Source organism: Ornithorhynchus anatinus, chromosome X2, assembly GCF_004115215.2.
Source record: "Ornithorhynchus anatinus isolate Pmale09 chromosome X2, mOrnAna1.pri.v4, whole genome shotgun sequence".
NCBI classification, from domain to species: Eukaryota; Metazoa; Chordata; class Mammalia; order Monotremata; family Ornithorhynchidae; genus Ornithorhynchus; species Ornithorhynchus anatinus.
Genome location: NC_041750.1, coordinates 17976354 through 18001445, shown reverse-complemented (window position 1 = coordinate 18001445; position 25092 = coordinate 17976354). Strand labels below are relative to the sequence as shown.

Genomic DNA, 25092 nt, shown 5'->3' with positions numbered 1-25092 from the left:
TAAAATACGCAGGGACCCATATGCCTTGAGCCTAAAGGAAATCAAGCAGCAGGCCAAAAGTTCAACATGACCCCTGAGCAAATCTTATTAAAAACACATCTCCTCCAAAAGAGCATTGACGAGAATAAGACACAGTAAGTAGGTTGGGGTTAGAGGAGCAAGGTCGACAGGCTGGGTGTAGTGGGAGAGGAGCAAGGACAAGTAGGGGAGGAGAGTTGATTGAATGCCTTAATGCTGCATGTCCCACATTGGCATTAGGAGAGATTCAAGTGAAGACAAAGAGGGTAGGGAGGAAGAAAAGCAATGGGACACTTACTTGCCACAGAAATCAGTGTGGGTGGCAGATAGAGAGAGGAATAGGTCAGGCTGTTTTGCCAACCAGTTCCCAACCAGCTCTGGGTGCCGGGGATCAAGTTCAAGGAAGACACTTCTGCAGAGAAAGAAGGAAACAAACCACTCAGCGAGCTGCCTGACCAACTCATAAGCATCCGATTCAGCCCTCCAGAAACTTCCCTTGCTTCCTCGCCCCCAGCTAGTGCAAGCCCTGGAAAAAGCCAGCTCCGATGAGGCGGCTCCAAGAATGTGGTGAAAATAAGCAAGAGTCAGTGTTGCCTGCCACTGCCCAAACTAGCCAGCTGAGGCATGCAACTTCCTGGAGGCAGAATCGGCTCTGAACTGAGCCATCAGTCACAGATCAGCGACTGCTAGAGAAACTGGTGGGTTCACCCCAGCCCAAGGCTATGGGTCCTGGGGCACTGGGAGGAAAGGTGTTATACCTTGGGCCCTGGCATCGCCTCCCTGGTAACAAACAGAAACCACAAATATCTCCTCACATCTCCTGGGAGGTCAGCTCATTCCGTCCATGAACATGACCACAAAAGAAAGAGATGGGAAAGGAGAAATATCAAAGGAAAATCCAATCTCCTCTTCTTCCTTTTGCACTCATATTCTCACCCAAAAATTTTCAAGAGCCAAGGGGTCAGGGATAAGATGTCTCTGATCACTTTCATTCCATCCTCTCCACCATCCAGGGCATCTGGGTCTTCATAGCTGAAGGGAAAAACACTGGTGAAGCAGTCTCCCTGTGGGACATGCAGCATTATGGTATTCAATCAGCTCTTTCCCCCTACTTATCCTCGCTCCTCTCCCACTATACCCAGCCTGCAAACTTTGCTCCTCTAACCCCAACCCACTCACTGTGTCTCACTCTCCTCAATCTTGTTCTTGCCTGGAAGTCCCTCCCCCTTCATATCCGGCAGACCACTTCTCTTACCTCCTTCAAAAACCTCCTGAAATCACACCTCCTCCAGGAAGCCTTCCATGACTAATCTCTCAACTCCCATCCCACATTCCCCCCTTTCTGTGTCATCTTTGCACTTGTCCCCACCCTGTAACCAACAGCACTTATGCCTTAGACTATATCTTTAAACTCTGCTGCTTCCTCCTACAATTAATTTATTTTAGTATTGGTCTCCCCGGCTAGATTGTAAGGTCCTTGAGGGCAGGGATTGAGTCTAATAAATTTCCTGAACTCCCCTAAACACTTAGAACAGTGTTCCATACAGAGTAAGAGCTCAATCAATGCCATTGATTGATTGATTTCCTTGGGTTGGACAGTCAGAACTTGAGCTACTGGAACATTGTTTGCTGGCCAGACAGCATCAGTTACAATGACCCACAGACCTGCAGCCTCTTCCCTGCCTGGGGAAACTGAAGATGACTCAGAGCAGCAGGAATTTAGAAATAATCTTCTAGAGCGTGCTGAAAACAGCCATTAAAATACGCAGGGGCCCATATGCCTTGAGCCTAAAGGAAATCAAGCAGCAGGTCTAAAGTTCAACATGACCCCTGAGCAACCCTTATTAAAAACACATCTCCTCCAAGAGAGCTTCCCCGACTAAGCCCTCATTTCCTATTCTCCCACTCCCTTCTGTCATCCTTGAACTAGGATTTGCACCCTTTATTCATCCCTCTCTCAGCCCCAGAGCACTTACGTACAAATCTGTATTTTTACTTTATTCATTCATTCATTCATTCATTTATTTATTTTCTGTCTCCCCTTTTAGATTGTAAGCTTGTTGTGAGCAGGGAATGTGTCTACTAACTTTGTTACACTGTACTCTCCCAAGAGCTTAGTACAGTGTTCTGCACTCAGTAAGTGCTCAATAAATAGGATTGACTGAGAAAATCGAACCACGGACCAAGAGAAATCAAATATTCCTTTTCTTTTCTTCCTATTCCTTTTTGCTTTGGTTTGTGTAGGAATCGGAGCAGGGGAGCAGGAAAACGAATTATGAGGGCTTGCTGCAAGAAGATACTTGGTTATGGTTTCACTAGCAGAATATCAGGAGCAGGAGGAAGAAAGAGGAGCTGGTTAGAGTGGGAGGACAATGGAAAATGATAGCAAATAAACTGATTTTTAAAAACTTTGCAAGGTCACCAGGAACTTTCTCTGGGGAGATGAATAGGGATGCCCAAGCCTAGTTCCATCCCTAGTCAGCCTGTCCCCTAATGTTTTGCTTCATCATCATCGTTAATGATATTTAGAAATGGTGTAGCCCAGTGGATACAGCACGGGCCTGGGGGTTAGAAGGACCTAGGTTCTAATCCCAGCTCGGCCGCTTGTCTGTGTGACCTTCAGCAAGTCACTTAACTTCTCTGTGCCTCAATTACCTTATCTGTAAAATGGTGATTAAGGCTGTGAGCTCTAGGTGGGACAGGGACAGTGTCCAACCCAATTTGCTTATATCTACCCCAGCACTTAGTACAGAGCCTGGCACATAGTAATGGTTTAACAGATATCACAAATATTATATTTAATGAGCACTTACTGTGTGCAGAGCACTGTACTAAGCACTTGGGAGAGTACAATAGAGAGGCAGCATGGTCTAGTGGATAGAGTACAGGCCTGGGAGTTATAAGGAGCTGGGTTCTAATCTGGGCTCCGCTACTTGTCTGTTGTGTGACCTTGGGAAAGTCACTTCACTTCTCTGGGCCTCAGTTACCTCATCTGTAAAATGGGGATTAAGATTATGAGCCCATGTGGGACAGGGACTGTGTCCAACTTGATTAGCTTGTATCTACCCCGGTGCTTAGAACAGTGCCTGGCATATAGTAAATGCTTAAAAAATATCATTATTACTATTATCAGAGTTGGTAGATACATTCCCTGCCCAGAATGAGCTTAGGGTCTAGAAGGGGAGACAGACAATAATATAAATAAAACTTCACAGGATTCTCAGAGCTCAGCAACTCCCGGCAAGAGCCAAACCCCTTCTGACCCTACTTCCCGCTGCCACTCTCCTCCCCGTCAACCCTAAACCTCTCCCCCTCAAGCACAGAAAAGGAGCTGAGATTGGGTCACGTACCTGAGGATCTCTGCTGCCAAGTGAGCCATATCTGATTGGAAGATGTACGGGGGGTTGCTGACCACCAGGTCCACGGGGCCCCAAGGGATTAGTTGTTGCCAGTTCATTCCTACATCCAAGGAAAGAGCCACAACTAATCCTATAAGCAATAGCTTATAGTAGGCAGTAGGCACTCTATTCGAAAATCCTATAAGTATCCAAAATGTGTTTTCTAGCCCACTCTCCTCCAACAAGCACACCAGCAATAAAATAAGTGCTGATGTCTTTGTCATCTGTTTGAAAGACATCCTTAGTTGCTCAAGATGAGCAAGCAAATGACAATTTGCCATGTTGCTTTGCAGATTAAATAATTCTAAAATTAAACATGTTGCAAGAGGCCTAGAAGCCAGAACAGGGATTTCCTTTGCACTAGTTGCCTTTCCATTTTTAAAAAAATGATAATAATAATGATAACAATAAATGCCAGCACTGCATTAAGCAGTGGGGTAGATACAAGATAAACAGGTCTGTCCCATATGGAACTCACATTCTAGGAGAGAGAACAGATATTGACTCCTCTCTTTACAAATGAGGAAACTGAGGCCCAGAGAAGTAAAGTGACTTGTCCAATGTCACACAGCAGGCAAGTGGTGGAGCTGGGATTAGAACCCAGGTCCTCTGAATCCCAGGCCTGGGTTCTTTCCTCTAAGTCACACTGCCTCTCACTCATTTTGTTCCCTTCGCTCACTTGATTCCACCAAGGCAAAGGAGATGAGAGTTGACAGAAACTTACTGGAAGAGATGTCGTGGTGAATGATTTTTATTCTGTCCTGTAAATGCAGTCTGTGGAAAAGAAAAGAGCAAGGTGAAACCAACATGCTCACCTGTGAACACAAAGCACCACCCCCAAATGAACACATAGGACCCCCAAACACATTCATACAGTGCCAATCCAATCAATAAATCGCTATAGCATGTCCACAAGAACACAGTCACCCAGGCCCCTGAGGCCTGGCAGATGCAGGCCTGAAATATGTTCAAGAGAACCAGAAAGACATGAGCCTGAATTAGCATCATTCAAGAAAACTGGAAAATGAGCAAGGACAGGCCTGCCTAGTGCCAACTAACAAGATTGAGTGAAGAGAACCCCATATCAAAGAGAACTTTAACCATGGAATGAACCAAAGTGAAGTTAAGTGACTGGATGCAGAGGCAGTGGAGTGAGGCTTTGGAGGCTGGTGGTGATGAGGAAAACTCTGTAAATGAAGGGGAAGTGTCTGCACTTGGGGGAGACCTGGGAAGGTTGGCTATGCCCAGCTAGCGGAGGAGGCAGGAGGGCTGGATTCATAGTAAGCTCCTCGTGGGCAGGGATCGTGCCTATCAACTCTGTTGTACTGTACTTTCCCAAGTGCTTGGCACACAGTAAGAGCTTAAAAAGTACCAATGATTGACTGATAAAAGTCTGAAGTCAGGAATAGGAAATTGCTATTTTTACTCTGCCTATTGCACTGAGAAGCAGCCCTCTCAGGATGAGAATGGGTATTAAAGGAGGCCTATACTTTGAACTGTTGACCTCTTGCTGTTTGGCAACCGAGACTGACCGTGCTATCCCTCACTGGGACAGGTAGAGCTCAGGACCCATTCCCACTTGCACACTCAGCACTGAAGAGGGCTCAGAATAATAATAATAATTAATAATTATGGTATTTGTTAAGCTCTTACTATGTGCCAGGCACTGTTGTAAGCTCTGGGGCGGGTACAAGCAAATTGGGTTAGACACAGTCATTCATTCATTCATTCATTCATTCATTCATTCATTCATTCAGTAGTATTTATTGAGCGCTTACTATGTGCAGAGCACTGTACTAAACACTTGGAATGTACAAATCGGTAACAGAGACAGTCCCTGCCCTTTGACAGGCTTACAGTCTAATCGGGGGAGACAGACAAAAACAATAACAAATAAAAAGAATCAAGGGGATGTACATCTCATTAACAAAATAAATAGGGTAATGAAAATATATACAGTTGAGAGGACGAGCACAGTGCTGAGGGGAGGGGAAGGGAGAGGGGGAGGAGCAGAGGGAAAGGGGGGAAAAGAGGGCTTAGCTGAAGGGAGGTAAAGGGGGGGGCAGAGGGGGAGCAGAGGGAGCAGAGGGAAAAGGGGAAACTCAGTCTGGGAAGGCCTCTTGGAGGAGGTGAGCTCTAAGTAGGGTTTTGAAGAGGGGAAGAGAATTAGTTTGGCAGAGGTGAGGAGGGAGAGCATTCCAGGACCGCGGGAGGACGTGGCCCAGGGGTCGATGGCGGGATAGGCGAGAATGGGGGACGGTGAGGAGGTGGGCGGCAGAGGAGCAGAGCGTGCGGGGTGGGCAGTAGAAAGAGAGAAGGGAGGAGAGGTAGGAGGGGGCAAGGTGATGGAGAGCCTTGAAGCCTAGAGTGAGAAGTTTTTGTTTCGTGCGGAGGTTGATAGGCAACCATTGGAGGTTTTTAAGAAGGGGAGTGACATGCCCAGAGTGTTTCGTCTTACAGTCTCTCAGTTACAGATGTGGTAACTGAGGCACAGAATTGAAGTGATTTGCCCAAGGTCACACAGCAGACAAGTGGTGGAGCTGGGATTAGAACCCATGACCTTCTGACTCCCAGGCCTGTGCTCTATCCACTACGCCATGCTGCTTCCCTACTCATACCCAAGTATACATAGAGATATCCCTGGCACAAGTCCACAGAGCCCTTGCTATGTACTCAAACCGTGCTCCCACCCATGGACCCCAGCAGAGTGAGGAAGCTGATGACCTCCCAGTTTGGTAACCAAACAATTACATCCAGCTTTGGACAATTCAATCAGTACATCAATCAATCATACTTACTGAGCCCTTACAGTGTGCAGCACACTGTACTAAGCATTTGGGAAATTACAATACAACAGAGTTGGTAGATACGATCACTGCCTACCCACAAGGCACGAGAAGCTTACAGTCTACAGCTTCCAGTCTGCCACCCCACTGAGCAGCATTAAAGCCACCCTGCAACTCCATCACCATCTACCTTGTTTTCTCGGCCTTGACCTAAACTGTTGGGAAATCTTCAAGTTCCCATAGCATCTCTCCTCACCTTGCCGCCCTGTCCTCTCTTCCCACTCTCGATGATCAGGTCTCCGCTCTCAACTCCACCCTCTCTACTCATCTCGACTCTCTCGCCCCCCTTTCCCTCCGCCGCTCTCGCTCCACTAACCCACAGCCCTGGATCACCTCCTCCGTCCGCCTCCTACGCTCCTATGCTCGAGCTGCTGAGCGCTGCTGGCGAAAGTCCAAGCACCAAGCCGACCTCACACACTTCAAATTTATCCTTTCCTGCCTTAACTCTGCCCTCTCCTCCGCCAGGCAAAGCTTCTTCTCCTCCCTCATCGACACCCATGCCCGTCACCCCCGCCGACTGTTCCGGACCTTTAACTCTCTCCTTAGGCCCCCTGTTCCTCCCCCTCCCCCATCTCTCACCCCCAATGATCTGGCCACCTATTTCCTCACGAAAATCAACACGATCGGGTCTGAGCTCCCCAAAGTCACCCCTCCGCCTCTCCCCTCCCCCCCACCAACCCCCTCCCCTACTTTCCCATCCTTCCCTGCAGTATCCTCAGAGGAGATCTCCTCCCTCCTCGCAAGTGCCACCCCCTCCGCCTGCGCCTCGGACCCCATTCCCTCTCACCTTATTAAAACCATTGCCCCTGCCCTCCTACCTTCCTTAACTTCTATTTTTAACCACTCAATCTCCAAGGGCTCCTTCCCCTCTGCCTTCAAACATGCCCACGTCTCCCCCATCCTAAAAAAACCCGCTCTTGACCCCACTTCCCCCTCCAGTTATCGCCCTATCTCCCTACTACCCTTCCTTTCCAAAATCCTAGAACGAGTTGTCTACAATCGATGCTTAGAATTCCTTAACTCCCATTCGCTCCTAGACCCCCTCCAATCTGGCTTCCGTCCCCTCCACTCTACCGAGACTGCTCTCTCTAAGGTCACCCATGACCTCCTTCTTGCCAAATCCAATGGCTCCTACTCCATTCTAATCCTCCTTGACCTCTCTGCTGCCTTTGACACTGTCGACCATCCCCTCCTCCTCCATACCTTATCTCACCTTGGCTTCACGGACTCTGTCCTCTCCTGGTTCTCCTCTTACCTCTCTGGCCGGTCATTCTCGGTCTCCTTCGCTGGAGCCTCCTCCCCCTCCCATCCTTTAACTGTTGGAGTTCCTCAAGGGTCAGTTCTTGGCCCTCTTCTGTTCTCCATTTACACTCACTCCCTCGGTGAACTCATTCGCTCTCACGGCTTTGACTACCATCTCTACGCAGATGACACGCAGATCTACATCTCCGCCCCTGTCCTCTCCCCCTCCCTTCAGGCTCGCATCTCCTCCTGCCTCCAGGACGTCTCCACCTGGATGTCGGCCCGCCACCTAAAACTCAACATGAGCAAGACTGAGCTCCTCATCTTCCCTCCCAAACCCGGTCCTCTCCCAGACTTCTCTATCACCGTGGATGGCACGACCATCCTTCCCATCTCTCAGGCCCGCAATCTCGGTGTCATCCTTGATTCGTCTCTCTCGTTCACCCCACACATCCTATCCGTTACCAAGACCTGCCGGTTTCACCTCTACAATATCGCCAAGATCCGCCCTTTCCTCTCCACCCAAACGGCTACCTTATTGTTACAGGCTCTCGTTATATCCCGGCTAGACTACTGTGTCAGCCTTCTCTCTGACCTCCCTTCCTCCTCTCTCGCCCCGCTCCGGTCTATTCTTCACTCCGCTGCCCAGCTCATCTTCCTGCAGAAACGATCTGGGCATGTCACTCCCCTTCTTAAACAACTCCAGTGGTTGGCTATCGACCTCCGCTCCAAACAAAAACTCCTCACTCTAGGCTTCAAGGCTCTCCATCACCTTGCCCCTTCCTACCTGTCCTCCCTTCTCTCTTTCTACCGCCCACCCCGCACGCTCCGCTCCTCTGCCGCCCACCTCCTCACCGTCCCTCGGTCTCGCCTATCCCGCCGTCGACCCCTGGGTCACGTCCTCCCGCGGTCCTGGAACGCCCTCCCTCCTCACCTCCGCCAAACTGATTCTCTTTCCCTCTTCAAAACCCTACTTAAAACTCACCTCCTCCAAGAGGCGTTCCCAGACTGAGCTCCTCTTCTCCCTCTACTATCCCCCCTTTACCTCTCCGCAGCTTAACCCTCTTTTTCCCCTTTTCCCTCTGCTCCTCCACCTCTCCCTTCCCATCCCCACAGCACTGTACTCGTCCGTTCAACTGTATTTATTTTCGTTACCCTATTTATTTTGTTAATGAATTGTACATCGCCTCGATTCTATTTAGTTGCCATTGTTTTTACGAGATGTTCTTCCCCTTGACTCTATTTATTGCCATTGTTCTCATCTGTCCGTCTCCCCCGATTAGACTGTAAGCCCGTCAAACGGCAGGAACTGTCTCTATCTGTTGCCGACTTGTTCATCCCAAGCGCTTAGTACAGTGCTCTGCACATAGTAAGCGCTCAATAAATACTATTGAATGAATGAATGACTAGCCCCAGAGCACCTGCTATACCCTAGATTTGCCTGGGATGGAACAAGGAACTTGGAAATGCAGATCAGCAATTCCTAGTACAATACCGGAGAAGCAGCATGGTCTGGTAGAAAGAGCTCGGGTCTGAGAGTTAGAGGAGCTGGGTTCTAATCCCGGCTCTGCTAATTGCTTGCTGTGTGACCTTGGGCAAGTCACTTAACTTCTCCGTGCCTTAGTTCCCTTAATTGTAAAATGGAGATTAAATACCTGTTCTCCCTCCTACTTAGACTGTGAGAACCATGCAGCACAGGGACTGTGTCCGACCTAATTAACTTGTACCTGCCCTAGCACTTAGAACAGAGACTGCTCTCTCTAAGGTCACCCATGACCTCCTTCTTGCCAAATCCAATGGCTCCTACTCCATTCTAATCCTCCTTGACCTCTCTGCTGCCTTTGACACTGTCGACCATCCCCTCCTCCTCCATACCTTATCTCACCTTGGCTTCACGGACTCCGTCCTCTCCTGGTTCTCCTCTTACCTCTCTGGCCGGTCATTCTAGGTCTCCTTCGCTGGCGCCTCCTCCCCCTCCCATCCTTTAACTGTTGGAGTTCCTCAAGGGTCAGTTCTTGGCCCTCTTCTGTTCTCCATTTACACTCACTCCCTTGGTGAACTCATTCGCTCTCACGGCTTTGACTACCATCTCTACGCAGATGACACGCAGATCTGCATCTCCGCCGCTGTCCTCTCCCCCTCCCTTCAGGCTCGCATCTCCTCCTGCCTCCAGGACGTCTCCACCTGGATGTCGGCCCGCCACCTAAAACTCAACATGAGCAAGACTGAGCTCCTCATCTTCCCTCCCAAACCCGGTCCTCTCCCAGGCTTCCCTATTACCGTGGATGGCACGACCATCCTTCCCGTCTCTCGGGCCCGCAATCTCGGTGTCATCCTTGATTCGTCTCTCTCGTTCACCCCACACATCCTATCCGTTACCAAGACGGGCCGGTTTCACCTTTATAATATCGCCAAGATCTGCCCTTTCCTCTCCACCCAAACGGCTACCTTACTGCTACGGGCTCTCGTTATATCCTGGCTAGACTACTGTGTCAGCCTTCTCTCTGACCTCCCTTCCTCCTCTCTCGTCCCACTCCAGTCTATTCTTCACTCAGCTGCCCGGCTCATCTTCCTGCAGAAACGATCTGGGCATGTCACTCCCCTTCTTAAACAACTCCAGTGGTTGCCTATCAACCTCCGCTCCAAACAAAAACTCCTCACTCTAGGCTTCAAGGCTCTCCATCACCTTGCCCCTTCCTACCTCTCCTCCCTTCTCTCTTTCTACCGCCCACCCTGCACGCTCCGCTCCTCTGCCGCCCACCTCCTCACCGTCCCTCGGTCTCGCCCATCCCGCCATCGACCCCTGGGCCACGTCCTCCCGCGGTCCTGGAACGCCCTCCCTCCTCACCTCCGCCAAACTGATTCTCTTCCCCTCTTCAAAACCCTACTTAAAACTCACCTCCTCCAAGAGGCCTTCCCAGACTGAGCTTCTCTTCTCCCTCTACTCCCTCTACCACCCCCCCTTTACCTCTCCGCAGCTTAACCCTCTTTTCCCCCCATCTCCCTCTGCTCCTCCCCCTCTCCCTTCCCATCCCCTCAGCACCGTACTCGTCCGCTCAACTGTATTTATTTTCATTACCCTATTTATTTTGTTAATGAAATGTACATCGCCTCGATTCTATTTAGTTGCCATTGTTTTTACGAGATGTTCTTCCCCTTGACTCTATTTATTGCCATTGTTCTTGTCTGTCCGTCTCCCCCGATTAGACTGTAAGCCCGTCAAACGGCAGGGACTGTCTCTATCTGTTGCCGACTTGTTCATTCCAAGCGCTTAGTACAGTGCTCTGCACATAGTAAGTGCTCAATAAATACTATTGAATGAATGAATGAATGAAAGAACAGTGTTTGACGCATAGTAAACGCTTAACAAATACCATTAAAAAAATACCGAATGCAAAGGAATGGCTCAATGGATGTTTGCAGTGATTTTCTAAAATGTAAGTTCGTCTTTAAACTGTAAGCTTGTTGTGGACAGGGAATGTTTCTACCAACTCCATTGTACTGTCTTTTCCCAAGTGCTTAGTATAGTGGTCCGCACACAGCCAGTGCTCAATAAATACCACTGATGATGATGTTGACACACCTTCATTGCCGGACAAAGATGCCATACAAACATCTTCACTGAGATGCTACCAGCAGGACCAGCATTTTGAAAGGATCCACTTAAGCATGCAGGCATAAAAGGGGGGAATTTTTGTGGATGTTGGGAATAGGGATATGTTCCTTTACAGGACTCTTGGTGGGTTTTTTTATGTTCATATTCTGAAGATAACCTTCCCTTCTGACACCGTGTCAATCAATCACGAAATGATAGCCCACCAAGGGCCACACTGTGCTAATAGCTTCAAGCCAGGTCACTGCTCTGGTGGGAACATTGCAGTAGCCAGCTTACCAGTTGCTCCACAGTTTGAGGGACTCCACCTAGAGCCTAGGGGTAGGTGAGCCTCAGACATGAGCTCAAGTTTTCTTTGGGAAGTTATTGGCCTGTCAGAGCAATAAATGGCTCTAAACCCATTCAGGGCATCATTTCCTTGCCTTACCTCTCAGCGTTTTCCCTGGTGAGCCTCACAGCAGCTTCGCTTTTGTCCACAGCAATCACCCGGCTCTGATGACAGGACAGAAAGAGGGTTGTACACAAGTTGCCCAAAGGGAAGAGTCGCGGGGACCAGAGATATCCTATGAGATGGCCTTTCATATGGTTACCGGCTCAGCCTTCCTCCCTCTTCTCCAGGAAGTGAGGCAAGTGGTTGGGATTCTGCCCTCCCATTTTACAAATGGGAAAACTGAGCTACAGGGCATTGGAAGAGGGCCAGTGAGTTTCTCTAGAGCCTATCAAGCATCCTGAAGCCTAGAAAGGGTTCATCTAGGAGTGCTACAACTGGACTCTACCACATGTCTTGAAATAAGGGCCAGCACAGATGGATGGAAAATCACTGCAAACCAGGACTGTCCCACCATATGTATTTGACTCTATCTTCTTCATCTCTGAGGCTTGCTCCTACCAACTCAGACCCCGGGTTACCTGTATACCTAAAGTCCGGTATAAGAGAGATGAGGAAGACAGATGACTGACTCAAACATTGTAAAAATGGGATGAACTCAGGACAGCCACTGGGAATGGGAAAACTTTGTGGCTTCCTGGATTAAAGGGCAACTCCCACCAGGGCCTTAGAGATGCCAAGGTGAGGGGTGGAGGTTGTGAAGGAGGTTCTTTTCCAAGCCTGGGACTTGAAGCCTGGGCTCACCTGGGGCAGCTTGCTCAGCAGACTCAGGGAGATGGCTCCTGAGCCACAGCCCACTTCCAGAATCAAGGGGCCTGTGGGGAAGTCAGGTAGCTGGTGAAATGAAGGTGCTGCTTCCATGGACCCCATGTTCTTCAGGGATTTCTCTTTCAGCACCAAGTTGACAAGCTCCTTGTTCATGAGGGAGAAAAGCGAGGGTTAATCATCTGGCTGGGAAGCGGGGTGGGGAGCAGAGGGGGAGGAGGCTGAACTATTGCTAAACTGAAAGGTGGGTAAGTGGGTAACAGGGCGAGGCTGGGGAAATATCATTAAGGCCTGAAAACCAGAAAAGTCAAAACTCCCTCCCTTACCTACTCCCTGATCAATCAATTGTAATTATTGAGCACTTACTGTGTGCAGAACACTGTACTAAGCGACTAAGCGCTTGGGAGAGCAACCCTGGCCGACCCAACATTTCAACAGGAAAGGGAATGTTACACAAGAGCATCATCACCATCACCTCTAGACTGTAAGCTCCTTGTGAGCAGGGATCATGTCTACAAAGTCTGTTGTACTGTCCTTTCCTAAGTGCTCAGTACAGTGCTATGCCCACAGTAAGCACTCAATAAATACCACTCATTGATGGACCAAGAGCATTTATTGTGCAACTACTTATTGCATGCACAGCACAAATGCTTGGGAGCATTCAATAGAAATAAAAGACCTAATCCTTCTTCTAGAAGAAATTCCATTTGAATGGGTGTCGGGAATTGCAAACACACAGTAAGTGAGAGTAACAACCTAGATACAAATGCTAAAACCAAAAGGTAGTCTGTCATCAGCCACCTGCCAAGTCCATGCCCAAGTTCCTGTGAGCCAGCAAGAATTTCTGACAGTATCCATTTACTTTTCTCCAGCGCATAGTAGAGTGCTTAGCACAAGATAAGTGCTTAACAAAGACCATACATAGTAATAATAGACAAATGAATAAAGGAGGCAGATGGAAGGAAGGAAGGTGGGGGTTTCTCAGGAATTGCCTCTTGGAGAAAGTGCCTTTATATGGTGCGTTTGTGCGGGAGGGGGTGTGTGCTGAAGTGGGGGAGATTTATAGGTGGGAAGGGTGTTCCATGAAGGGGGAAAGGTAGGAGCAATGACTTAGGAACAGGAGAGGGAAGAATGGGTTGAAGACCACAGAGTCATGAGTGCCAGGGATGGCATGGGTCCTGAACTTGAGGTAGGTAGGGGTTGGAAACATGGCAGAAGCAGCAAATTCAACCCTGAAGGAAGGGAAAGGAGAGAAAGCCTCCAGGAGATCAACAGAGGCATAATCCCTCTTTGCTCCAACTACCTGCCCTCTGCCTTCTGGAATCAAGTGCTGGGAGTGGGAGGCTCCCCATCATATCTCGGGAATAGACTGCAATTTCAAATGAGGTCAATATCAGGAGAAACAGTATAGCCTAATGGAAAGAGCATGTTCCTGGGAGTTAGAGGGCCTGGGTTCTAATCTTGGCCCCCGCCAATTGTCTTTTGTGTGGCCTTGGGCAAGGCACTTAACTTCTCTGGGCCTCAGTTACCTCATCTGTAAAATGGGGATCAAGTCCTACGGCCTAATAATTGTTTTTATTTCCTAAGTGCTGACAATATGCGAAGCCCTGAACTAAGCACTGTGGTAGATACAAGATCATCATGACCACATGGGGCTCATAGTCTAAGTAGGAGGAAGAACAGGGACTGAATCCCCATTTTGCGGATGACAGAACTGAGGCACAGAGAAGTGAAATGACCTGTCCAAGGTCACATAGCAGACAAGTGGCAGAACTGGAATCAGAACCCAGGTTCCCCCGACTCTCAGGCTCATATTCTTTCCACTAGGCCACCTTGCTTCCCTACTACTCCCTCCTACCTAGACTGTGAGCCCCAAGTAGGACAAAGGCTTTGTCCAACTTCATGATCTTATTTCTACCCCAGCGCTTAGTACAGTGACTGGCACATAAAAAACCCTTTACCAATAGCATTACAAATAATATAATAATCCCCTTTCCCTCCTTCTGATTTCCCAAACATCTCCTTCCAAGGACTGTCCAGGAGGGTCCACTGCTTTCTCAGGAGCACCAACTGTGGACCAGCCTGACTCACGAGCAGATTGCTCAGTTTCTCTGCTGCCAGTACCCGACTTCCCAGTAGCATGGCCATCATTCAATCAGAACTCATCTCCCCAGTGTTGAGTCAGATGGATTGCTGCCTTGGTTCCCGGGTGAAATAGGGTAACAGTATCCCATTCCCCATTCTTGCTATCATTCCATGGGCTCTCCTAAGCAATAAAGATCCAAGTCATTCGGACTCATGTTCCCGTGGGCAGTGTTTGGAACCATGGCAAGGTGACTAAGTGGTTAAGGCGGTTCGTAACCCACCCTGGTCATTTTGGTTCTCCCTCTGCTAGACTATGAGCTCTCTGAGGGCAGGGATCATGTCTATCAACTCTGCTGTACTGTATTCTCCCAAGTGCTTAGTGCAGTGCTCTGCACACAGTAGGCACTCAGTGAACTAATAATAATAATTGTGATATTTGTTAAATGCTAAGTGTCAAGCAATGTTTTAAGCGCTAGGGTAGGGACAAGTTAATCAGATCAGACACAGTTCCTGTCCCACATGGGGCTCACAGTCATAATCCCCATTGTACAGATGAGGGAACTGAGGCCCTGCAGAAATTAAGTAGCAGACACAGCAGACATGTGGCAGAGCTGAGATTAGAATCCTCGTACTCTGATTCTCAGGGCCGGGAAAATATGGACCAGTAAGGGAATATACCTAGATGAAAGCCAAGGGTCTCTGTGGAATTACTGGAGCAATACTGAATCAAACACCTTCGGAAGGCTCTGCCAAGCTTTTTTTCCTTGTAGGGAACTTGCATGTGGCCCATCTGCTCCTCTGACAGAGGGACTGGGGTGGTGGAGGAGGAGCCCTGCTCGAGGTTACTCTTCAGATGCATGAGAGCTGTATTACAGTGCAAACTGGAAGTTACCTCATTAGTGGCAGCATTCAGCAATGGTTTTGCTGACCCTGCTTTCGGTGCATAAACTGGTTCATTTCTGAGAATTAAAGGAGAGCCCAGGGGTGTCCACTGTGGTTCTGAGTGCACGCCCACACAAATACAAACACGTACGCAAAAAAGCCAGCCCTCTCCAACTCCCTCACTCTCTGTCCTAGTTTAGGTTTCAATCTTATGAACCTAAGTGCAGAAAGAAAATGTGTGTGTGTGTATGTGTGTGTGTGTGTCTGTGTGTACACACACCCTGCTACATCTGCATCTGCTTGCCAGGGAGAGGTGTACCAAAATGCAGTGAACAGCTGTTCTGATTGGAAACCTTCCTAACTGCAATCGGGCAGGTCAGACAAACTACACCTGAAAAACAGCCAGACATCTGGGTAGATGCAGCCCCATGCAATGTGTATTTTACAAAGATTCCAGGGGTTCAGCAGGAGTGTGAGCTGCAGCTAGTTAGAGAGAGAGGACTGGTTATTTGAATGGCTCTAGCAGGTGATGTTGTCTAGTGTGCGACTCTTCCTCTGGCTGTGAAGTGGGACTGCACAGTGTATAGTCACATGGCACATGGAGAGTTTTCAAATGCCTGTAAAGTGTGAACGTCAGAGTGTTCGCAGCAGGGGTAAGACTAAAAGGTATATATAGGTCTGGGTGTGGTCAGTGGATAAATGTCTTGGGAAGAGGAATGTGGGTAGAGGTGTGGACATGTCTAGGCTAGCTATAAGTATTTATGGCCTCAGGTGACTCTACCTGGGTGGAGGGGGTTAAGTGCAAAGGCTCAGTTAGGTGTATGTTTGTGCTTTCTTCTCTATAAGGGCATGAAAAGCAACCTGTGCCTTGGGGGAAACTTTCAAAAACTTTCGCTTCCGGAAATAGCCAGACTGAATTGTCTATGTCTCTGCCCCAGGGCTGCAATGCAAAGGAGCTGTGCACAAAAACAGGATATTTGGTTCTCTAGGGCTCATTTGCTCCAGCTGCCTCCTCCCATCTGTCTGCCACATCAAAACTATTTCCACAGTAACTGGCTATTCTTTCATAAACAATAGATAGTAACTTCTGATGAAGCAATTACCAGCAGGTGCCTGAGAAGAACTTTGAAGATTTGGACTGTTCCCAGAAGGTCCCAAGAGGCTGGGTTACGCCAACTCCAGTCTTGAATGGGCTAGATTTTTCTCGACCTGGTTGGGTCCCAGTTAGGTTCTTGGTCCCATCAGGCCAAGCAGAAGCCCAGGGATCCAATGTGCAAGTCCGGCTTGGGTCTGCTCGGACCCAGAGCAGGGGGGGTCCAGGCTAGGTATGGGTATGGAAAGGGGTCAGAGTGTCTAAGAGGGAAGGGCGAGCCAGCTTAACTCTGTTAAATTGTACATTCCCAAGCGCTTAGTACAGCGCTCTGCACACTAAGTACTCAATAAATATTCACGGATTGATTGATTAAATGGTAGACAGGCTTCAAACAAAGGCTCAAAAAAGGCACAATTTGGGGTCTTTCTGGTCCTATTTAAACACCGTTAGCTCTTTTCAGTACTGTTTCCAGGCTCTCGGACCTTGTCGATGATCTGGGGTGAGTATGGCTGTGAGCCCAATTCCCAAAGCTGTGAGGACAAAAATCAATGTTTTTGCCGAAAACCCTCCATAAGCCCCATGGAATTGACACTTTACAGTGACGGCCATGCACGTGTGATGGTTTGCACATTCGCAGCAGTTCCCTCTCAGCAAACACCACTGTCCACATAATCATAATAATAATAATAATAATGGTATTTATTAAGCACTTACTATGTGCACTTACTATGCACTGTTCTAAGCACTGGGGTAGATACAAGGTAATCCGGTTGTCCTCCGTGGGGCTCACAGTCTTAATTCCCATTTTACAGATGAGGTAGCTGAGGCACAGAGAAGTTAAGTGGCTTGCTCAAGGTCATACAGCAGACAAGTGGCAGAGCTGGGATTAGAACTCACATCCTCTGACTCCTAAGCCCTTGCTCTTTCCACTAAGCTACGCTGCTCCGCAGCCAAGCTCCAGCCACTGCCCAGAAGACAAGTCAGCCTGAGATGGAACATGGTGCAGAAGCCCTCTTGGGTCTCGTCCATTGTATTTGAGGGGACCGAAATCAGACCCAGGAGGACCCCTAAGTCAGGGCCACAACAATTTGTCACTTAGGCAACAGTAGGGGAGAGGAATGGTAGACTTAGAGGGTAGGGGTTGGGGCACAGCATGGTTTTCCCCAGTGTTTTTGTAAATGGAAAGTTGCTTATCAGGGATTGCTCAGATTTTCCTCAGGGTGGCATGTCTGAGGGAAAGTCCTGAACCAGACAAGTATGGCTCACATACGCACTGTGGAGTTCAGGTTGCCGGTCCCCAGTCACATATCCCATGAAGCCGACTGGCACTTCTATCATTATTTGTTTGCCTAATGCATAGATAGATAGAGTCACTGCAGGGCTAAGACGTCTGGGCGCCAACCCTAGCTCCTCCTTTGGACTCTTTTGATGGCCTCAGTCAAGTCAGTGGGCCTGGCAAGGGGTTCGCTCCCCTACCTGCAAGATGGAGAGAACAACCCTTCCCATCAAAGGGAATTGGCAACATCAACTGAAATCTCAGACAAGAGGCGAGGGAGATCTCTGGCATCAATATGGTCTTACTGTGGCTGTGGTTTGGAAAGCCTGAAAATTCTGCTTTCAATTTCACAAACAAAAGCCAAGTCCAAGAGGCTCTAACATACTCATTTTCCCAAATAACCACTTCAGTGTTGCTTTTCAAAACACGACGTTCCTTCTTTCAGCAGCCTCAGACATACCAACCAATGGTAAGTATGCAACATGCTGAAATATCATTATAATTGACCCTACTTTTCCTCATGCCTAATGTTATGCCCCACAATTACACGATGGCACTAAATAGTCCAAGTGGACTTTAAGAGCTAGTACTCTGCCTAAAGGGCATAATTTACTACCTCGGAGTAACTTCAAAGCACTAGGACAATTAGACTTGTTATATAACTCCAGGCATAAATTTCCACCCTCCACCCCTTCTAATTTTAATCTCAGAATTGTTGAAAGAGGTTTGAGAGATAATTTCATCTATTCCCCTGCTTTACGTCAGTCAACCAATCAATGGTATTTACTGAATCTTACTGTGTGCAGAACACCGTACTATGCACTTGGGAGAGGACAATACAACAGAGATGGTAGACACATTCTCTGCCCCAAATGAGCTTGCAGTCTATTAGGATAAAGAGACATTAATATAAAAAATAAATTATGGGTATGTATATAAGTACTGAGGGGTGGAGGGTGGGGTGAACAACATCCCAGATGGATGTTCTTTCCTATGGTATCTGTTAGCACTTACTAGGTGTCAGGCACTGTTCTAAGCCAGGGGGTAGATACAAGAAAATGAAGGTCAGACATAGTCCCTGTCCCACACAGGGCTCACAATCTAAGTAGAAGGGAGAACAGATAATTGAATCCCCATTTTACAGATGAGGGAACTGAGGCACAGAGAAGTGAAGTAACTTGCCCAAGGTCACACAGCAGGTTAGTGGCAGAGCCAAAATTAGAAACCTGGTCCTCTGACTCCCAGGCAGGTGTGTTTTCCACTAGGTTATGCTGCTCTTCCTGTGTTTCAAAATTTTTAAGGCAGGGAAGCCCATAAGGTCCTTCAGTAGTCCACTGCAATTTTTAACAATTCTCATTGACACTGTCAGGGAATTCTCTCTTATGCTTACCCTAAATCCTACCCACTGCAGTTTATGCCCATTCTCTCACACTCTGATTCAGGAGAGCCAGCTGCTGAAGAAAAAAAACTGTCATATTCATAATCTCTCTTTTATGGACTATGCAACCCCACTTCTTTTAGCCTTGTTCATAAGTCTCATTTTTCTAATGATTGTTTTCCATGGAGCTAATCACTCGGTAGGCTTTCCATTGAACTCTCTCCAAGATCTTCCTCTCATTCAGTAGTGGTGGAGCCTTATAATAATAACAATAATAGTAAACATCACCGTCACTATTATGGTACTTGTGAACCAAACCGTGTACTATTCATTCATTCATTCAATAGTATTTATTGAGCGCTTACTATGTGCAGAGCACTGTACTAAGCGCTTGGGATGAACAAGTCGGCATTTGCTAAGTGTACTAAGCACTAGGGGAGAAACAAGATAATTGGGTGGGACACAGTCCCTGTCCCACATGAGGCTCACAGTCTAAGGGGGAGAAGGGATAGGTATTTCATCCCCATTTTACAGATGAGGACATCTGAGGAACAGAAATGAGAAGTGAGTTGCCCAAGGTCACAGAGCAGACAAGAGACAGAGCCGGCAATAGAATCCAGGTCCTATGACTCCCAGGCCAGGCTCTCTCTTTCCAGGAGGCCACGCAACACAAATCTTTAGTATGGGATAGCCAGAGTTGAAAACAATGAGTGATTGACTTCACCAACCCTCCAGCCACACTCCTGCTTTTGTACTTCAATAACACGTTGCTTCATTAGCATTTGCAAGATTTGCCCCGGGGAAATCTACCAAAGCAGGTTACATTGATCCAGATCAGAGGGTTTGGGGGAAAGTGGTGGTAGCTACCTCATTTCCAAAGAAGGCGTGACTTCCCTGGTAAGGGAAGGAGGGAAAATGCACTGGCTTTTGTCTAATGTTTCCCTTAATGGTTAAGAGCCTCTAAAGGTTCTGGAGGTGATCCGTTAAACACGCTGAGATACACCAGGAGCACAGTTCTGAGTGGCTGACCCCAAGAAACTAGCCAGGCATACATTGGGATACTTTCCCACAGCTGGCCCAAGAGCTGCCAAGAGAAAAGAAATGTGAAAAGCACTGTGGGGTACAGCAAAGGGAGTGAGCTAGATAGGTGGGAGAACAGGGAGAGAAAACAGTTATCGGTATTATCCATTGGCTTAGAATCCCTGGAAATCTTCCACTCAGAAAAGATCAAAGCTGCAATGGGCAGAGAAAGGGTAATCCTGTCAGAAGCACAAAAGGCTAGGGCTATCTAATAATAACTGTGATATTTGCTAAGTGCTTACTATGTGCCAAGCACTATACTAAGTGCAGGGGTAGAGACAAGATAATCAGGTCAGACACAGTCCCTGTCTCACACAGGGCTCACAATCTAAGAGGGAGGGAGAGCAGATATTTAAACTCTAGTTTACAGATGAGGAAACTGGGGCACAGAGAAGTTAAGTGACTTGAACAAGGTCATACAGAGGCAAGTGGCAATATTGGAATCAGGGCTCATGAGTTCGAATCCCAGCTCTGCCACTTGTCGGCTGTGTGACTGTGGGCAAGTCACTTAACTTCTCTGTGCCTCAGTTCCCTCATCTGTAAAATGGGGATTAAGACTGTGAGCCCCACGTGGGACAACCTGATTCCCCTATGTCTACCCCAGTGCTTAGAACAGTGCTCGGCACATAGTAAGCGCTTAACAAATACCAACATTATTATTATTATTATTGGAATTAATAATAATAATAATGATGTTAGTATTTGTTAAGCACTTACTATGTGCAGAGCACTGTTCTAAGCGCTGGGGTAGATACAGTATAATCAGGTTGTCCCACGTGAGGCTCACAGTCTTAATCCCCATTTTACAGATGAGGTAACTGAGGCACAGAGAAGTTAAGTGACTTGCCCACAGTCACACAGCTGACAAGTGGCAGAGCCGGGATTCAAACCCATGATCATGAATTAGAACCCTGGGCTCTCGACTCTCAGTACTGTGCTCTTTCCACGCTGCTTCTAAGGAAATCCCAATCTCATCCCTCCCTGTCCCACTCCACTACCTAGTCAACCTCTGTCACTGTTCCAACTTAAACTATCCATGCCTTTTTTTTTCCGTCTCTTCTCAGTTAATCATTTAGAAAACCCAAAAGGTAAAACATATACAGCAGCAAATAATTCCTCCCACAGCCCACCACAGCCCACGTCCTCGACCTCTCTGTCCTCGACCTCGCTGTCCTCGACCTCGCTGTTTCTTGGTATCGGGTCCCTCCCCCTCCCTCCTCTCCCTCCCCCTCCCCCTCCTCCTGCTCCTACTACCTCTCCCACCTCCCTGTTCCCCCAGTCTCGTCACTTCTTATGGCTGCGTATCTTGTGAGTTCTGAGAATTGTAGCAGCACGGAGAGAAAGCAAGTGTATTGCCTACCAACATCCAAACCACAAGCTCCTCAGCCGCATAGCTCTGACCAGAAAGCACTATTCACTCAGGAAACATACAGTACCAAACTGGGGGAGGTGGTGAAGTGTTAAGTGGTGGTGAGGCAGGGCCATGGATTAGAGTCTCTCTCATCACGGTAATTCTTAAGTATTCTTTCTTCATCACCTAGAATTCTGACTCAGTGGAGAAACCCTAATGTCATTTCATGTCCTGGCCATGGCTACCATGGAAAGAGAAGGAAGCCGAGTTTCCTCCCTTGGCTACTTTGTCCCCCACCTGACAAAATAACTGGGGAGAGAAGTCTGTTCTTCCCTTCCAGAGAAGTGGGCTCACAAGTGAATGGAAACGGACGGTCTTAACTTACTTTTCTCAGAAAACTTCTGTTTCCCCCACTAGAAGGTTAAGCTCCTTAACTATATGGAAAGTGTCGATTTTATGGAAAGCTCTTGGGGTGCAGCGGAGTTGTGGTCCAGGATTGTGGCACAAGGGCAGGGCTATTGCCATGGCAATTTTGCTTTGCATCTTCGCTTTCCCAAAGGACCTGCCTGAAAGCTTAATGCTTCTGCTCCTCGCATTGAACTTTGACACAAAAAGCAAGGAGAAAAAGCATGAGAGTGTAGGCAGTGTTCCCTGGTTGAAGTCCTCGATCATAGACCCCTAGAGAAATAACATGTGGGAGGGGTGGGATTGAGAGGCCGAAGCTGAACCCAGCCAGTCTAGGGGCAGCTGAGTAGAACTGCCCTTCTTACCTCCTTTTCCTGGGAATGTTTTCGTTTGTGCATTCAAGCGTTTTTCCAGAAATGCATGTTCCTGGAAGCCCATGTTATCTGAACTGCCAATTAGGCAATAGCCCAGATCTGCCCACCTCTGATTACTGTGACCACCCACCTACAATCAGTAACTGGAGAAGAATCTCTAGGGCTAATGTCAGGCCGGCAGGGTGAAAGTGAGTGAGATTCATTCATTCATTCAATATGGCTCATAAAGGTAGACTTTGATGGCTATTCAAGGAAACTGAAGCAGATGGGGTTAGTAAATGAATTGGCCTTAGGCAGACAATAGCATTTACTACTCTTCCCTTCTCAAAAATCTCCAATAGCTGTCTATTTCTTTCTCCAAATAACAGGCTTCAAGGCTCTCCACCAGATATTTCTCGGTCTTTCCCTCTCCTCTCTTGACACACCCCAGCTTGGACTCCCATTCCTCCCAAGTTAACTTTCTAACTGTGTCTCACTCATGATGCTCCCATGTCTGACCTGGGTATACCCTATCTAATGTCTTGCCAATCAACAAGGGGGTAAAGCCAGGCTGCTTAGCAGGCTCAATTCTGGTCAACTTACTCTAGACAGCCTTGTTGATGGATATACCAAGGGACTGGATATGGGCATTAGAAATCACTTCCGCTTCTTCCAGGAAACTTCTGCATTCAAAAGAGTCATTCAAAAATTGTTCTATGCGGATGACTGCGCCCTAGAAGCACACACTCAAGAAGACATGCAAATGATGGTAAATCGCATTGCCGAATCAGCCAGGCACAACGGATTGATGATAAGTGAAGCACACTGAAGTAATGTATCAGCCTGCACCAGGGAAACCCTTCCCACAAACCAAGTCAGTGCTAAACACTGTCATATAACTCGAGTACCAATGCAGCACACTGCTGTGCTAAACAACAGACAAGGAAGTAGAAAATGGATTCAAGAAGGCCAAGACTTCTTTTGGGAGGCTCTCAAACAGTGTGGTGGCAACATGGTATCAGGCTTCAGACCAAACTGAAGGTCTACAGAGCTAAGGTGCAGTCCAACCTTTTCTGCATCTGGGAGACCTGAGCACCCCTCAGAAGCCACCCCCAGTTCCTGAAGCCAAACCTTCAGCATCAATTATGGGCCATACTCAACGTCAAGTGGAAGGCAGGATCTCGAACAAGTCCTGGAATGAGGTAATCCTTTAACACTAAAGCTATGCTCACCTCACCCCTGCTTGGCAGGGTGGACTATGTGATGAGAATGAATAACAGGAGAGTACCCGAACGGCTGCACACTGTACGGTGAGCTGACACTGGGCAACTGAAAACCAGGCGGGGGGTAGAGAAAACGTTTTGAGGATGGAGCAGAACAAAGCTTCAGCCAATACTTCCCCTCAGGAGAAAACTGGGAAACAACTGCAGCACAAAAACCAGCATGGCACATTGCAATCCAGAAAGAAGAGGCACTCTGGGGGCAGAAGCTTTGAGAGGATCATGAGACCAAAAGGCAGAAGTGAAAGCGGCACACGATGCTACAGATAACAAACACAAGATCACATCACAGAAAATCTTTGTATGTATACTGTGTGGTCAGCCCTATGAATGCCACATTGGCCTTTCCAGCCATTCTCTAGGTGAATCTTCACCATCAGTGTTTCTTCTTGGAAAGCAAAGAACAACTATACACATAGATCATATTATCATATGTGTGTGTGTGAGTACACATACACTCATTTCTGCCACAATGCATGTTTTCACTACATATTCTGAATAAGAGAATGCTCTTCCAACAGTGTGTGCCTGCCTGGATACAGCATAATGCTTTATCGGAAGAAATTGCTGTGCGCACCCTGCTGGACATGGTGACTACTCCAATACAAGTTTTCCTTAATGCAGGCTTCTGCAAGAATGTAACGATAACCATAATTGTGGTAATTGATAATTGCTTACTATGTGCCAAGCACTTCGCTATGCACTGGGGTATATTCAAGATAATCAGGCCAGACACAGTCCCTATCTAACATAAGGCTCACAGTCTCACAGAGGGAGGGAGAACAAGTTTTGAATTCCCATTTTACAGATGGGGATACTGAGGCCCAGAGAGGTTAAGTGAGTTGCCCAAAGTCACACAGCAGGCATGTGGCAGACCTGGGATTAGAACCCAAATCCTCTGACTCCCAGGCCTATGTTCTTTCCACTAGGTCACGCTGCTTTCCCTCTTACTCTATTTTGGAAAGGTATCTCATCCCTCACCTGCTTGGCCCCATCTTCACTCCACAGCCCTTATCGCCCACATTATGTTCAAAACTGCATTCCAAATACGGAGACAGCATCTGCAAGGTAGATACATTGGATGAGAGTGATGTGGAGAGTTGGGAACATGCAGAGTTGGGAACGTAGGCAGAAGTAGCAAGAGATATTTGGAAATTGGTCTTAAGGGAAGAGGAACTGCTGTAGAAAGGCAAGGAGTAGGGTTGGAATATTCAGAAGGAAAAATTAAATAGTTATGAAAGTGTCTGAAAGGAGTTGGGAATCAATCAAACAATCCATCAGTGGCATTTATTAAGCCCCCACTGTGTGAAGACCACTGTACTAAGTTCTTGGAAGGGTACACACATTCCTTGCCCACAATCAACTTACAGGATAGAGGAACAATCATCTTGCCACCCGGCCTAGTTAATAAATCCAGGTCTCTCAAAGCTTCACTGCCATCACTGTGGGCCCTGTTCTAGGCCTTCTTTCCCTGTCTGTTATTCCTTGCTCCTTCTTCCTTGCCAGGAAGATGGGAGGGGATGTTGACTAGATTCTAACAAGACCTAAACTATCCTCTATGTGACAGTGAGGCACCCTTCGAAGGCCACCCGGGTATTACGGCATGTATTCCCACCTTAATGTTTATATATAAATGTAC

At 47.7% G+C, this 25092-nt stretch overlaps 1 protein-coding gene across 3 annotated transcripts in view; it reads right to left on the bottom strand.

Moving 5' to 3' along the window:
- The window catches only part of HEMK1 (HemK methyltransferase family member 1), a 41998-nt gene that overhangs the window by 3233 nt on the left and 13673 nt on the right, over window positions 1-25092 (bottom strand). For all 3 annotated transcript variants that reach the window (XM_029052424.2, XM_039910562.1, XM_039910561.1), the window contains 6 exons: window positions 12250-12417; window positions 11545-11609; window positions 4141-4190; window positions 3369-3477; window positions 955-1050; window positions 317-430 (listed from right to left, as the gene is read on the bottom strand). In XM_029052424.2, the coding sequence (XP_028908257.1) occupies window positions 317-430; window positions 955-1050; window positions 3369-3477; window positions 4141-4190; window positions 11545-11609; window positions 12250-12417 (602 nt within the window). The remainder of the gene's footprint in view (window positions 1-316; window positions 431-954; window positions 1051-3368; window positions 3478-4140; window positions 4191-11544; window positions 11610-12249; window positions 12418-25092) is intronic.